This window comes from Arabidopsis thaliana (assembly GCF_000001735.4).
Source record: "Arabidopsis thaliana chromosome 1 sequence".
Taxonomy (NCBI): domain Eukaryota; kingdom Viridiplantae; phylum Streptophyta; class Magnoliopsida; order Brassicales; family Brassicaceae; genus Arabidopsis; species Arabidopsis thaliana.
Genome location: NC_003070.9, coordinates 7,268,620 through 7,284,109, shown reverse-complemented (window position 1 = coordinate 7,284,109; position 15,490 = coordinate 7,268,620). Strand labels below are relative to the sequence as shown.

The following is a 15,490-nucleotide window of genomic DNA, read 5'->3' as shown; positions in this document are numbered from 1 at the left end:
TATATTTAACCTGTAAAAATATTGGTTACTAGATATTAACCCGCGGTATACCGCGGGCCTATATTTTTATTAAATAAAAAATAATTAAATAATTTTTAGGATGATTTAATAAATTTATGCTATTGTTTGATTTAAATGTATAATTCACCGCGAGACGAAATTTTATAACTCAAATTTTAAAGTTTTAAGTTGTATTTGTTTATTTTGTTAAATGTTTAATATTGTATAATTGTATTTTGATTGTTGTTTCTCGGATTTCACCCGTAGTACACCATCCCATATTAATATCGAATCAAACCCGTCAATTCTAGGATTTCACCCGTGGTAGTATTTAATTGTATAATTATATTTTAATTGTCATCGTAGGATTTCACTCCTAATTCTATCGCAAATTATTATCAACTCAAACCAGTCAATTCTAAAATATCACCCGTAGTACACCATCCCATATTAATATCGAATCAAGCCCGTCAATTCTAGGATTTCACCCGTGGTAGTATTTAATTGTATAATTATATTTTAATTGTCATTCTAGGATTTCACTCCTAATTCTATCGCAAATTATTATCAACCCAAACCAGTCAATTCTAAAATATCACCCGTAGTAAACCATCCCATATTAATATCGATTCAAACTCGTCAATTATAGGATTTCACTCGTGGTAGTATTTAATTGTATAATTATATTTTGATTGTCATTCTAGGATTTAACTCCTACTTCTATCGTAAATTCTTATCAACCCAAACAGTCAATTATAAAATTTCACCCGTAGTATAAAGTTTAAATATTTATAATGTTTAAATTTATTATAAAAGAATCAAAATGTGTTTTAAAAAAATTAAAGTTTTAAGTTTTTTTTTTTTAATATTGTTAATTTTGTTTAGTGTTTAAGATTATGTAATTATATTATGATTGTTATTATATGTTTTTTTCCATAGCATACTATCCCATGTTATTATCCACTCAAACCCGTCACACCATATAACCCCGTCCCGTGAAATTAAACACAAATTTGTCATTTTATTATAAATTTTAAATATTTATAAAATTAGAAACTTCAAAAAAGATTAATATTGACCCAAACTTCATCATTGAATTTTGAGTGTTATATCTAAGATTTCTCTCGCAGTATATCGTCCCGTATTAATATCTTTTATATTGTTTAAATTTCTTGTAATATTTAATTTATAATTTTTTAAACTTTTTAAAGTTTCAATTTTTTAAAATAAATAACCCTAGTAAAACAAACCATTTTAATTTTGGACACCTCATAAATCAAGTTTCATGCTCATTCGTAATCGAAATCATTTTGGTCCTTTTTATAGTATGGCTCTTGACCATTGTCCAATTTTTTTAAGCGATATAGAACATTCTAAAATCGTAATTATTATCCACCCAAACCCGTCCTACCATATAATCCAGTCCCGTGAAATTAAACATAATTTTGTCATTTTCTTATAAATTTCAATATTATAAAATTTGAAACTTAAAAAAATACAATATCGACCCAATTTTTAAGATTTTTCCTGTAATATATCATCTCGTATTAATATATTTTTTCTATATTTGTAATGTTTAAATTTCTTGTAAAATTCAATTTATAATTTTTAAAACTTTATAAGTTTTAAAATTATAAATATTTAAAGCATTTTTTAAAGATAAACTTTATAAAAAGTTTTTAAAATTATAATATTTAACATTTGATAAAGTTATAATATTTATAATTTTTTGAAACATTTTAAAGTTTTAATTCTTTAAAATAAAAAATCCGAGTAAAATCGGATAACTATTTTAATTTTGGACGCCTGATAAATCAAGCTTCATGCTCATTCATAATCAGAATCATTTTGGTCCTTTTATAATATGGGTCTGAACCATTGTCCAATTTTTCTAAGCGATGTTGGACATTGTACACATATTATTTCTTCATAGGTTGAATAATATATGTCCGTTTTAAAAAATTTGAATTACATCATATTCAGAAAAAAATATAATATTTTATTAACTATATATATTTTATATAAATTCAAAATAAATAAAGTATAAGATCAAATAAAATTGAAAGAAGAATTATATATTTATGTTTAAATTAGGTAGAAATATTTTAGGAAATTAGTTAAGGTAAATAAGAAATATGGTTAGTTTAGAGATATTGTTTATATTAAATTTGGTAATTAAATCATTAATTTTCGTTTTTAATTATTAGTTTTTAGGTAACTTTTCCAAAAACTAATGTTATCCAAGATCAGAACTGAATTAAACATGTTATCCAGGATCTGAACAGAGTTAAGCCGAGTAAAACCCACCCATTTGAATTAATTGTTGAATTATGGCTCAAATCTTCAACATTATCTTCAAAAATCCCCTCCAAACATGTATATATAGATATTTCCATTATGATATAGTTTTCACATCTTAACTCCAAATCATGAAACCTAAATTTTATTTCCAAGTCTCAACATCATATATTTTAATTATCATCTTGAACTTCTTGTTAAAAATATAAAATTAATTCATAAACTTTTCTATAAACCTAAGTTTTTTAATATTTTTTGTATCGTATTTATACTAATTTCGATCTTCTTTGTTTCCTCCGTAATCGTTGTCGTAATTTCGTAAACCTAAATTTCATATAGCTCCTTTCTTCTATGTATATATGTTTTGTACAATGTTTCATATATATAATAACACCCTTTGGCAAAAAAAAAAAAAAAACTTTTTCAATGTTTATCTTTCGTGGTTATTACATATAGTAGAAATCCCAACATTCAACAACAATAAAAGGTTACAAATCCTATATTTACCAAAAATTAAGAAAGTCTAAAAAGACTAATAGATACAAAAAGAAGAAAAGAAATTGTTTACTTTTTGAGTGTAAAACAAATTAAAGTTAAAAACCACATAACATCCCCCATCCCATCTTTTTTACTAATACCTTCCTCCATTAACATAAGATTGTCTCTCCTCTTTCGAATTGTCTCTCCTTTTTCAGCTCTCTCTCTGTATCTCCTTCTTCTTCTTCTTCCTCCAGCTTCTTTCAATTTCTCCGGCTGCTAAACCCTAGCGCGCCGTCGGAGTCCCTGCGTTCTCATACCAACCTTTACTCGCCGTCGCCGTCGCTGCAGAACTGGTAAGCATATGTTTTTTTTTGCTGCTCTCTGTATTCTATGGAAGCTGAAAGGTCTTCTCGGCTTGTTTATCTGTGGTAGTTTTGATTAGGATGAGGTTTTGTAGTAATAGAGTGAGTGAGTTTGCTCCAATTCTTAATTGCGTTTAGAGATAGAAGAGAGAGAGAGAGAGAAGCTATAGTTTCCAGGCGGAGAAGAAAGACAATTCCTTTTTGTTTAATCTGGAATCACCAATAGTTAGTTATATACAGTTTTTTTATCTTCTTCGTTTTTTTCTTCTGGATTTGTTCTTTTGTCCTTGTCTTGCTGTGACTGACTACTCCACAACAGAAATCGAAGCTTAAGATGGTGGATACCGAAATGCAAGAGCAAGATGTGACTTTTGGTGCCCTTGTTGAGACAAAGTATTTAGAGGAAGAACCTTTGGAGCCAGAAAATGATCACAACCCTAGTGAAATCCCGCAGCCCCTTCTTCTTGGAGATGGTCAGGCTAATAATGGTCATGGCATGAATGGTGGTGCTGTTGGAGTTGTTGACCACTCTGAAAGGAAGACTCGTAGGGTGCAAATGTTGAGTCCTAAGACTGAAGGTGAGAATGCCAAAAAGAGGAAGACTTGGCTGCTGGATTCTGAGGTACTAGGCTATGTTTCTTTCAATTTGGCTCAAAAAGCCTGTGTCTTTTTGTTTTCTCAGGATTGGATTTCACTGTTTTGTGGTCGAAAATTATGTGGTGATTGTTCACTTACTGGTTCACCTTTCTCTACAGGCACAGGGAACTGATGAAGCAGGGACACCGGTAGAACAAGTGGCGTTTCTAAGAGAAGTGGAGGCCTTTTACAAAGAGAGTTTCCTGGAATTTAAACCTCCTAAGTTTTATGGACAGCCTTTAAACATTCTCAAGTGAGTTGTTGGAAAAGTGGTGCTTTTGTTCTTAATAAACCCATATATCTGGTTAATCAGTGCCTCACTTTTGCATCCAATGTAGGCTTTGGCGAGCAGTCGTGAACCTAGGTGGCTATGAAGTGGTAATTATCCAAAACCATATCGTTTTTAGTTCGTCAGTTTATAAGTCTTGGTTATTTAAGTTGGCCCGTATGATTATCACCTACATTTTATTGTTTGAATTGTGGATGGCATATGAACTGTATATAGGGTATAACTATTGAATCCGTAAGCTAATTTATGATAAGAGTATCTATAACGATGTGGCTTTCAGAGAAGATTTATGACTTTAAGCGAACATATCAAACATTAAAGAATGTTCGATATTTTCTTGGGAAACTGATTTATTTTACTGTTGTTAGCTATATTTGGAATTATATATTCAATGTTTTCTTAATCTTCTGCTGGACTTATGGTCTTTAAGATTCCTTTGTTTTTTCATGGTAATGTAGGTCACCACAAATAAGCTGTGGCGGCAAGTTGGAGAATCCTTCAATCCTCCCAAGTATGGCTGATATTTTCCTTAGACTCTCCGTTAGTCTTTACCAATTTTTCATAATGCTAATCTTTTTCCACATTTGGTTAAACTATCTTTATTCAGGACATGCACAACAGTCTCCTACACATTCCGCAATTTCTATGAGAAGGTGAGTTTGTTTTTGTGCATAAGTATCGTATATTTATCCTGTCTTCATTTTTACTTATCCACTTCAGACAATTCTCCTTGTGCTTCTTCTTAGTATGGTGTGTTATAATAGTTAGTTTAATTCTTTGTCTTGCTGAGGTAGCTCTTTATTTTGGACTATTCTTTTGTCACTTCGAAGTTTGAATGCACTGCTTGTTTTCTTTCTATCTTATCATATAGATACAGGTACATATGATCTATATCTTTGCTTCAATTGCAGGCACTTTTGGAGTACGAAAAGTGTTTAAGGAATAATGGTGAGCTTAACCTTCCTGGTTCAACATTGATTCTGTCTTCCAGTGTCGAGAAAGAGGTATGAATTTCCCCTAAAAAAATGGCTTTTGGATTTTAGACACTACTGAATAATATATAGAAATAATGGTAGATATGGAAAGTTTGGATGAAGATCGATCTAGCACCGTAAAATTAATGAAGAGTATCTACTTGTCAATTTATTGTGGGAAGGTTTCATGTACTGTGATTAAATGTCGTTGATACTGAAGAAATGATAGCATAAGAGTTATTTTTCAGCATTTATGTAATACCAGCTAAACCTTTTAAACCCAACTATCTGCAATCTGACTGAAGAAAGCTGTAGCCATTTTGTGTTCGATACAAAAGCCATAAGAAATCCGTGTGCATAACCCAGTAAATTACCATATAAGTTGCAGAAAACCTAAACGAAAATTCATGTGCCTCCCTTTTTTTCCCTTCTCCATATTTTTTTCTTCCCTGATACAAGGACTTTGCTGTAGCCAAGTAGCCATCAAGGTTCAGGGTCAGGCAGGGCACGAAGAGATTCTGCAGCTCGTGCTATGCAAGGTTGGCATGCGCAGCGCCTTGTTGGATCTGGAGAGGTTACTGCGCCTGCTGTTAAGGTTTCACTTCAAATCTTACTGCACTTTGTGATTCCATTATGCAGAATTTTTTCATGCACCAAGGAATCTGACTCACATGTAGAAAGAAGAAGACTTTTTATTTCTTTTGTCGTTTTTTATTTCGGAAGTAAAATGATGTTCTCCTTTTGTTTCAGGATAAGGGCTTAATTTCCACCCCAAAGCACAAGAAACTCAAAAGCATTGGTACAAAATAGTTCTCAAGGCTTTGCTATTTTGTCAACGAGGGTTGCTTAACGTTATGTTTTAAACGGTTTTTTCAGGGCTGCAAAAACACAAACAACAAACTAGCATGGACCATGTTGTTACAAATGAAGCTGACAAACAGTTACGGAAAGCTGATCTCTCCTTCTTATTTGCAATTCTAAGATAGTTATATTAGTTTTTTGGTTCTTCTTTCAATGCCTCTTAGCAGTAATGAGATGAAAACGTAGCATTTTCTGGACCTGAACATATTACTATAGATTAACGTTAAGGTTTCCTTTTTGTCATGATAGGTTGGCTGCTGAGGTTGTTGATGTTGGACCCGTTGCTGACTGGGTGAAGATAAATGTCAAAGAATCTGTGAGTAACTTCTGCCAACGGCTAAAGAAACGCCAAAAACTTGCAAACTGGATGTTTGTTTCCAATATGGAATTCTTACCAAATCTGTTTTCCTTTTTCTTGAATTCACAGAAGGATTCCTTCGAGATATTTGCCTTGGTACCTGGACTTCTTCGCAAAGAGGTGAGCACTCCTTTGTAACCCTGTCTCTGAAGGCTACTTGATAAGTCCTTGTCTTTTAATTTTGTTTGAATGCATATTACTGTGACAATACAAAGCAAGCACAAAGCGATTTGGTAGGTTACCAAAGCAGATCCGTTGGCTTTAGTTTCATAGTCTCAGTACACAGTGTTGTAGGCAATAAGTATTTTCTGGTAAAATCAGTACATAGTTCCAATTACTGAACATACGTTGTCTTTTCTCAGGTTCGAATTCAATCAGATCCTGCGGGAAAGGTGGTTATAACAGGCCAGCCAGAGCAGCTTGACAATCCTTGGGGGATTACACCCTTCAAAAAGGTAAAACTTTCTTCTATATTCCAGATATGTCCATTAACTGAACTGATACAGAGACTGAGAACCTTCCTGTCATTTTGATATGTTTTCACCAGATTGTTGACTTATCAGCAAGAATTGATCCGCTTCACACATCCGCGGTCATGAGCATGCATGGACGGTTGTTCATACGAGTTCCGTTTGAGCAGTAATGGATTTCAAGAGAGCTGGTCAGTTGTTCGTGGTTTCTTCTAGGAATTCATATGTTTCAGAACCAAATTGTTAGGCGGCTGAAGCAGTTTTGTAACTGTGATTTGAATCTGAAGACTGAAGTTAGGAACATGCAACAAACATTTGATCTTACTGTAATATTTCTCTTTTGTATAATTTGAGATTAGTAGGAGAAACTGCTCCAAAGACATTTAGGATGCAACCAACAATGATGATTTTGATCTAAAATCGGAATGTTATGCTTTTCTTATACATATTTTTTTAATAGAGATGAATAGATTTGCCTATCCCATCTACTAGTTCTACTTCCAATAGTATACTTTTAGGTTCTCATGCGTTTCGGTTTTCAAAAGTTCTCCTGAGATGATTTGTTTTCAAAAAGTGAAAGTGAAAGTATGCATATATTGGTGGTGCATATTATTAAAGGGAAAACGAAAACAGCAAAAAACTTATTGACATTTCCCTGAATCTAAAAAGTTCATGATCGGGAATATATGATTTAGAAAAGAAAAAAAGGTTCATTACTTGTTTATATATATATATATATATGTATCATCAATTCATGACGAAAATTTAAGGTTCAAAAGTTTTGAAGCTCACTCTAGTTTTTGAGTCATCAGAAAATACTGCAGTATTAAGACAAGAAACATTATTCTCAACTTGTTTTCTTTCTCTTTAATCATGCAAAAAGGTTCACACTTCACAGTGATCAAAAAAGGTTTTTTATTGCTGATTCTCAACTTGGTGTAGCTCAATTGCATGTAAGGCACATGACATGACCGCATGGGAATTTGATAATATTTACAACTACAATGCTCTTTCTCCAAGCCCCCAAAAAAAAGTCATATGATTCCAAGTATATGTATTGATTCTAATTTATATTTTATATATTTTGGCAAAGCTAAAACGTTTTTTACTAAGAGACATCTGATCACTATAATATTTAGCTAAGAACTGTAGATTGTGACTTGTGAAATTAATCTGCAATTTGTTCCATGATATCAGTTGTAAAAAAAAAACAAATCATCCTAAAATAGTTAGAACTAATTCAATCAATAATAATCATACATCTAAGTTATAACATATTCATCAAAATTTTAGTAGCTTTACAACCCCAACTATGTATTGCCATATGCCCATATTGCACCTATAGCTGAATAGGCGTAACAAAGCTACCTGAAAGTAGTTAACTATAATTCGTTTTAGTATGTTGGTATCATTTAAATAACTTTAAAACTTTCTCATGAAAAATAAAAAAATATTACTACTTGCTTAAGCTTCCTTTTGTTCCTAGTCAATAAATATGTCCCTAGGGAATTGGAACATTCCTCTTTTTCACATATCTTGGTAATCAAAACCCCATTTTTTGTTATGTTGTGACAGAGACTAGCTCTTAACTGACACTACAAATGATTTATGTTCATTGTTAATCTTACCATGTTAAGTTCACTAATTTGTATGTAACCGACGTACGTGAGATAATCTCTACTTCATGTTTCTACTGTGCTCTGTAACGGTTGTCTTTAACCAATATACATTGACTAAAATCCCAAAAAACAATACTATGCTCTAAAAATGGTTAAAGATTAGATGAATAAATGGAAAATAATAAAGATGTAGTATGAGATATGAAATAAATAAAAGTAATCCCCTCGTTATATATTTTGCATAATAGCAGAAGCATATTCTTCTATGAATGAATTTGTTTACTTTTCAGTGGGATGTTAGATAATGATTCCATTCTATTTAACGAATATGATTAGTTTTAGCAGAATATAGAATTTCACTCTTTATCTCTCTAGTTAGACAAGTATCCCCAATATCATTTACTCGTTCTTTTTATCAATATATATATATATATATATAAAAACTCATATTTTGTAGTGACGAAGAAACACGAAAATAGTAATATATAAACCGGTATAAAACCATATTCCATATATATATTTAAATTGTTGGGACAGAAATATATATAGATTGAGAAAGAGCAGAATATGTATTTGAAGTGTTGGTTGAGAGTTGAGACAAATTCTCCATACCAGCCAAAATTAAGGGGTTGGAAATCTCAAACCAAAAACTACGATTATAACATAAATGGTACTGTGCATATGTGACCTATAAATATTAGCTTAAAGCTACGTACTTGTTGCCAACCTGTCTTTGAATAATGTTGGATACAACTATTTTACAGGATCGACGGTTAATTAACTGAAGCATTAATGCATATTTTATGCATGTAATTAAGTAACTGTAGTGATCGAATGAAAAAGGTCATAACATGGCCACTAGGTATACATGTAGTATTTTTAAAACACTAGAAACTGTATGAACGCTAAATAGTTTAAAAATTGCCCATGTTGTTTTCCTAGATGGTAAGACTCGAGATCGCTTAGACGGCCCTGTCGTAATTAAATAGCCAATTACACCAATCAATGGAATTTTCAACTGTAAGTACAAACGGCTAAAAAGACGTTCTAATCAGGCAAGTGGTTAACTACAAAATTTAGAACGATGCACGTTTTGATCAATATGTAAGCATATTCTTAACACCTTATATATAGATGGGTATATATGACAGTACTCTTAACACAATAACACCGTATAGATAGATAGATATGACACAGAAGTTGTGATCTTAAAAGGTATACTCGGCTAAAAGACGCTACAAGTACTCAAATGGTACGAATAATGAATTTAGATGCACAAAACGTATATATTGATCAATATGTATAATAATTTTCTAACCTTATAATGAATACTACATTGAGGTTGTTAAAAAGTTGAAAGAACTATATTATACTATGATTAAGGTAACGTATTGACGTATTGTAAAAATATTCAAATGAGCGCCTGAGATGTGCCCACATAATATTTCATCAAGAATACGCCGTGAAGCTCAAAATTCTTAAAAGAACAAACGAACTCATTATTGAATAGTCTAGACCTATATATCTATCAAATCGAGCTAATTATAATAATAGTTATAGGGTACAACACGAAACCCTAGCTATGAATAAAAGAAAGCCATATATGGAAAGGAATTTTCTAACATAACGAGACACATGCATTTCTCTAACATGTAACATCTACCGAAGATATGAGAAGAAAAGAAATAAACACGAGAAACCAAAATATGCATATCAACTAAACATTAAACACCAAATATCCCAAAGGAAAGACGACTCCACAAGATGATAAAAACACATAAATTTCCGGACATTAAAATTCAATTAAAAAGGTGGTCTTGAAGGTGTTCCAGCTCCCCATCCAAGCAAATGAGGATCACCAGAAAACCCATAACCACCCACATTACCTCCTAACTGTCCCTGACCGGTCACTCCAGACGGCGGAGATGCTGATGGAGCTTGTTGCATCTGCGGTGGCCCTCCTCCTCCTCCTCCTCCGCCACCACCACCTTCTTCTTCCTCCTCCTCAATCGGTAGTCTCTCGAAAACCGCATTTGAGAACGAAGCCGCCATTAGTATAACCGGAGCTGATGCAATAAGGGGAGCCACAACGCTTCCTCCGACCACCTGACCTTGCCCTCCGGCTAAAAATATAGACAAACCACCGGCACCAGGCGGTGCAGGAGGTGGCAAAACAGTCCCCGTTAGCGAAAGAATCTCAAACCTTCCATGTAAAGTCACAACTCCTCCTCCTCCGGACACACCACCGCCATTTCCAGGAGTGACTGGCTGACGGAGAGTGACGTTAGATACGGTGCCGTTTCCTCCTAAAACGGAGACGCCTCTCCCTCTCCTCCTAGCGTACGTGGAAACACTCTCAACTATGTCAGCTCCAGGAGATACTTCAAGAACGTGAGATCTAAGCGCGTTGGGGCTATCACGAGTTACTATGATCGGTGGCTTGGCTTTGTTCTTAGATCCTGGTGGACGTCCACGTGGACGTTTTCCCGGTGCTGAGCTTGATGTATTCGGGTCTGAATCGGGTCGACCCTGTTGATGATGATCTTTGTTTGAATGGTCAGATTCTCTTGAATCATCCGACGGTTGTTGTTGTTGTTGATGTTGCTGGTGCTGATGATGATGCTGGTCGATAAGATTGATCCCGCCCTGCGGTTGAAGCTGTTGGTGGTGAATCTCCGGTCTAAAGAGGTTATGGAAGTATCTAGAAGCTCCACCGCCTTGCTCGTAACCGCCTTCCATCGCCGCCGCATCTACTAATTCCCTATCCCACCACTGCTTATTCGCCAGCTCAAATCAATTTCTCGATTCTTGATCCTGCTCGTTCATATATTGGTAGCTAGGTGAAGAAGAGCGTAAAGAGAGAAAAAGAAAACTCAGATCGAGAAGTCAAAACTCATGATTTTGAGGAAACAATAGCTAAAGCATTAAGGTGTGATCGGTTACGCAAGCCGACAAAATATAGAAACAGACCAAGAACAGAACTAAATTAAAGACGAAGCAAAAGATATAAAAAAGGTGACTTATGTTAAATGATCTCTCTCATGAAAGGTAAGAGGAAACCCTAGTTAGGTAGATTAATTAGGGCAAGAGAAAGAAGTAGCTTCTTCTTTGCATAGGAGTCGTATTTAGCGATTCTGATGTGCTATGGGAAAAAAAGGAGAGAGAAGCTTGAGATTCATGTGCGACTCTGCAATAAATTTTTGGTCCTCTCATTGAACGAGGAAAGTAAAAGCAAAGACATACACCGAGAATTTAGCGGAGAAACAGTCCCCTTTATTATATCATTAATATAATAATTATTATTTGAATAATATGTTCTTTTTTAAGTAAATTAATACTATTTATTACATATACACAAATGCCGACAAAAAAATTTATGTGTGTAAGTGGTTATCCTTACATAAGATCTACCAAAGAAAACTAGGGGTTCGTCGCAGTTTTTGTTTGGCTCCAATCGGATAATACAAAAGAAATTTAGAGAAGGAATTCTTATATTTGAAAGCATGAGATAAGATTAACAGAAGAGATAACATTTGGTCAATTTGTTTATCAGATACTATTATATACGAGCTAAAGAAAACGTATCATTTAACAAAAAAAAAAAAAAAAAAAAAATGTCAAGTGGAAGTTGGGTACACAAGGATTAAAACGAATCCTACATTCCCTTTAAGGCGCGTGGAGGTTATGTTTAAACAAAAGTTATTTGATAAATGTTATTATCATGTTACTAACTTATTTATGGTTTTAGTAACTTAATTAAAAGGTTTTCGTATAAGTAAAAATGAGAAATAGTACTATTTAGTCTTCTCTTACTTGAGAAAATACTACTATAGGTCATTTTATTTAGAATTTTAATTTACTTACGCATCTTTTTATTGTAAAACTTAGTATAAACTTGCATTATTACTAGATATTTGTAGGCTTGTGATTTGCATAGTGCTGCTGATATATGTTATTATTCATATTCAAACTGGATGCAGAACGTGAGTTATATAGAAGAAGAAAAGAAAAAAAATTTACATGTATAGTATTATTATTAGTTTTGTCAACTAATTTTGTAAAAATATAATGTATAATAATTTAAAATAGATATATAGTATATGGCTTGCGAATACAATATTCTAAGAAGAACCCACGTTCTATAATAAACAAACGGATACGAACCATCTTTACTATAGAAAAAGAAGAAGAGAATTAGTCACTTTTAAGCGCTGCAGAACAACAATTGATTAATTCTGCTTGTGATGTGTTTTTTTTTTTTTTTGGTTGCTACTAAATTATCTTGCTAAACCCGAGCTAATTATATATCAAAGAATCAATGTTCTACTAAAGTACTTTATATTCACTTTTATTGTCAAGAGGGCATAAGGCGCATAACGTAGAACAATCAATCTAGGTAATGGTCCTTTGTTCTATACTGAGATAGTGAGATCTACCCATGTATACTCCTTTAAATATCGTAAAACGGAGTGGACCCTTTTTGATGATAAGTTTGGAGAAAGTTAATGATCCATTAATGTGATAAGACTAGCTGATAATTATCAAAATGTCAAATTAGTTGATACTACTACTTTATATTTTCAAAAATTATTGATAAGTACTCCACTTTGTTGCCTTATGTCGAATTTGGTGAATCACTAATTAGAACTACGCTTTTTCTAACATGGACAAAAAAATATACCAGAAAAAGACAACTAGACACTGATAATTTATTGATTTAGAATGAGTAATGTATTAGTAAAATTTTTTTTTGATATATCATCTTCATACAAATGATATCAAACTTTTAATTTACAAAAATTGTTTGGGAAACAAACGATAATCCTGAAAACACTTACCAATTGCATCAACCCATTCAAATAATTATTGACTTATTCATCTTAATTTATTGAACTGACTAAACTCGATCCGACCCATTAATGCATGACCTCATATCGGACCGTGACTGGTTGTCTTAATTTTTAACTGCACCCATATAGTAACACCTAAGCTCCCTCAACGTGGACGCATGTGGCCTGAACCATGGTGGGACCAATCTCAGTAGGAAAGTAGGAAGTGGATCGGAACCGTCCATCCTCATGGCATGTGGGACCCAGGAACCGTCGTTTTCATCGGCGTAACCTGGCGAGTCAGGGCTCGGTGCAATGTACTTGAACCGGACACGTTAGCTTGGTCCGCACGTGCACAGACAAAAGTCACGTGCGGTCAAAAGGTCAGAGCATGAAAGTGAAAGCCAAGCTGTGTGACCACGTGGAGGCGGTCGGATCATCGGTACTTGGTCAATACCTTATCCAATCACAGTACTCCTCCCGAATCTATCTAACTTACTTTCGCGTCTTTTGCCCGTATTTCTAATGCTTAAAAGCAAAAACGTACGTGAAGTCTTTTGTGTGCGGTATTTTAATCATAAACTGGTCCAATTTTTTTCTATCGATCGAAAACGGAATGTGTGGAACTATCAAGATACTTCGAAAATAAGTGAGATATGTTTTATTTGCCCCCAAAACAGAAAAGTGAGAGGTGTTTCATGTGATATATAATTTAATTTTAAGCCATAAAGAGAGAGAACTACACGTCATCCAAGTCTATAAATATGTGACTGTACCTAAGTTCTTATGACGCTGTCGCTACTCGTCTAGATCATGAACACATTTCTCTCACATTAATTAAAGATTATATATGTATTAATGAATTCAGACGTCCAGTTACTGTCGCGTGGAATTCAATGTTAGAGAACTCATTAGAGAAAACTAAGTTAAGTTCTTGGTATCCATAAGAGTTTATATATTTACCAAACATGGAATAAAAGCAGTTCTAAATTGTTCCGACAAACACGTAAACTGATCAAAACATATATATATTTTTTTTTTTTCCCAACGACCAAAATATCTCGTAAGGATGCAGTAGATATGTGAGGTTCGGAGGCACTAAAGAATATCAATTTGGTTTCGGTTCATAATTGATCCCTTGATGATCTTGTAGCTGTTATTGTTCTTCTTTTTATTGTGGCTAGCTATTGCTTCTTCAGCCTACGCCCCTACTCCATATATGTATCTCCCCAGTCTGCTCTCATGCGATCACGAAAGGGTATCTCTTTTAGGGAAATCCAACAACTGGTGAATAAAATGCTGGCTCTTTATATCTAGAAAAAAAAACATCAAACAAAAAGTAAAGGTCGTGAGACTAAATATCATACCCTCTTTAACAATAAATAATATGGGCAAAAAATTGTGATGATTTAGGGATACCGTACCCATCAATCAGTATGCTAATTTAACTTCTATATTTATGTTCTTTTGTTTTTTTTGCTTTCTTTTCTCATCAATCAAAATACCACGAGCCAGATGTATATAAGATATTAATGCCATCCTTAAAGTTTATACTTACATAGCGATTCTATTCTCTACAGCACCTTTAAATTTTGTTTTTATAGTTTTGAAAGTGTAAGCAATGAGTTCGCTGTATATAAAATGAAAAAAAAAATCTAGCTAGTCTTGAACTCTCAGTTCTCATTAATTTTATGTACGTTAGTTAAAAAGTATTGATTTATCAATTCGTGGCTTTTTTTAAACCAAGTAAAGAACATGTATTATAACGAGTTTCTAACTCAGCTAAGTTTGATTATATTTTCTCCAAAAACTCGAACATCAATCGGGTGAAGACTTTCCCCCTTCTATCAGGAATTCAGAATTTAATTTACTAAATATCATACTTTGGAAATATTATTCATTGATAGTTCATAGTTGATAATGAATATATGGATGCATAAAATCCTTAGATAAGAAAACAATCAACAAGTCTAATCGAGCTCTTTATATCAAATTATCAATCAAATCATACTTTTTAGTTTGTCGCACGGAATCTAACATGCCCCGCATGTTAGCTTTGTACAAGAAGAAATACGTAACGATGAGTTGCACATTATTAGAGTAAATTAAATTGCTTTAGTTAAAATATTTGGCAATGATCTTCTGATAAAGTGGATAGATGAAAACGCCCCTGATATTCTTTTCTATTTTTTCTATATTAAATCTTAAAATTGTGCCTCATTTGTTTTGGTAAAAAATAAATAAATTATTTTTATATCTTAAAAAAAACGATTTGATTCCATTGACCTACAGTATTGCGTATTGTATGTCGTAT

At 33.2% G+C, this 15,490-nt stretch overlaps 2 protein-coding genes and 1 non-coding gene across 4 annotated transcripts; 1 reads left to right on the top strand and 2 right to left on the bottom strand.

Annotated features, from left to right (window-relative positions):
- The first annotated feature begins 2,873 nt into the window (after window positions 1–2,873).
- On the top strand, window positions 2,874–7,167 carry AT1G20910 (ARID/BRIGHT DNA-binding domain-containing protein). 2 transcript variants are annotated; one of them, NM_101944.3, is made up of 14 exons: window positions 2,874–3,131; window positions 3,460–3,762; window positions 3,896–4,029; window positions 4,115–4,154; window positions 4,524–4,576; window positions 4,673–4,718; window positions 4,977–5,069; window positions 5,512–5,634; window positions 5,790–5,838; window positions 5,916–5,979; window positions 6,150–6,216; window positions 6,328–6,378; window positions 6,621–6,713; window positions 6,806–7,167. In NM_101944.3, the coding sequence occupies exons 2-14, from the start codon at window positions 3,475–3,477 to the stop codon at window positions 6,899–6,901; spliced, it is 1,197 nt and encodes a 398-aa protein (NP_173515.2). In that variant the 5' UTR covers window positions 2,874–3,131; window positions 3,460–3,474; the 3' UTR covers window positions 6,902–7,167. The 2 variants fall into 2 exon arrangements, with proteins under 2 accessions (NP_173515.2, NP_001320528.1); NM_001332476.1 differs by having other exon boundaries at window positions 6,621–7,167.
- Window positions 7,168–8,992: 1,825 nt separating this feature from the next.
- On the bottom strand, window positions 8,993–9,535 carry AT1G08945. Its single transcript, NR_143443.1, has one exon. It is a non-coding gene; the product is annotated as an uncharacterized misc_RNA (transcript).
- A 502-nt stretch (window positions 9,536–10,037) lies between these two features.
- ESC (Putative AT-hook DNA-binding family protein) lies at window positions 10,038–11,584 on the bottom strand. The gene has a single exon (NM_101943.2): window positions 10,038–11,554. It carries the CDS (start codon window positions 11,084–11,086, stop codon window positions 10,151–10,153), a length of 936 nt encoding a protein of 311 aa, NP_173514.1. The 5' UTR covers window positions 11,087–11,554; the 3' UTR covers window positions 10,038–10,150.
- Between the last annotated feature and the right edge of the window lie 3,906 nt (window positions 11,585–15,490).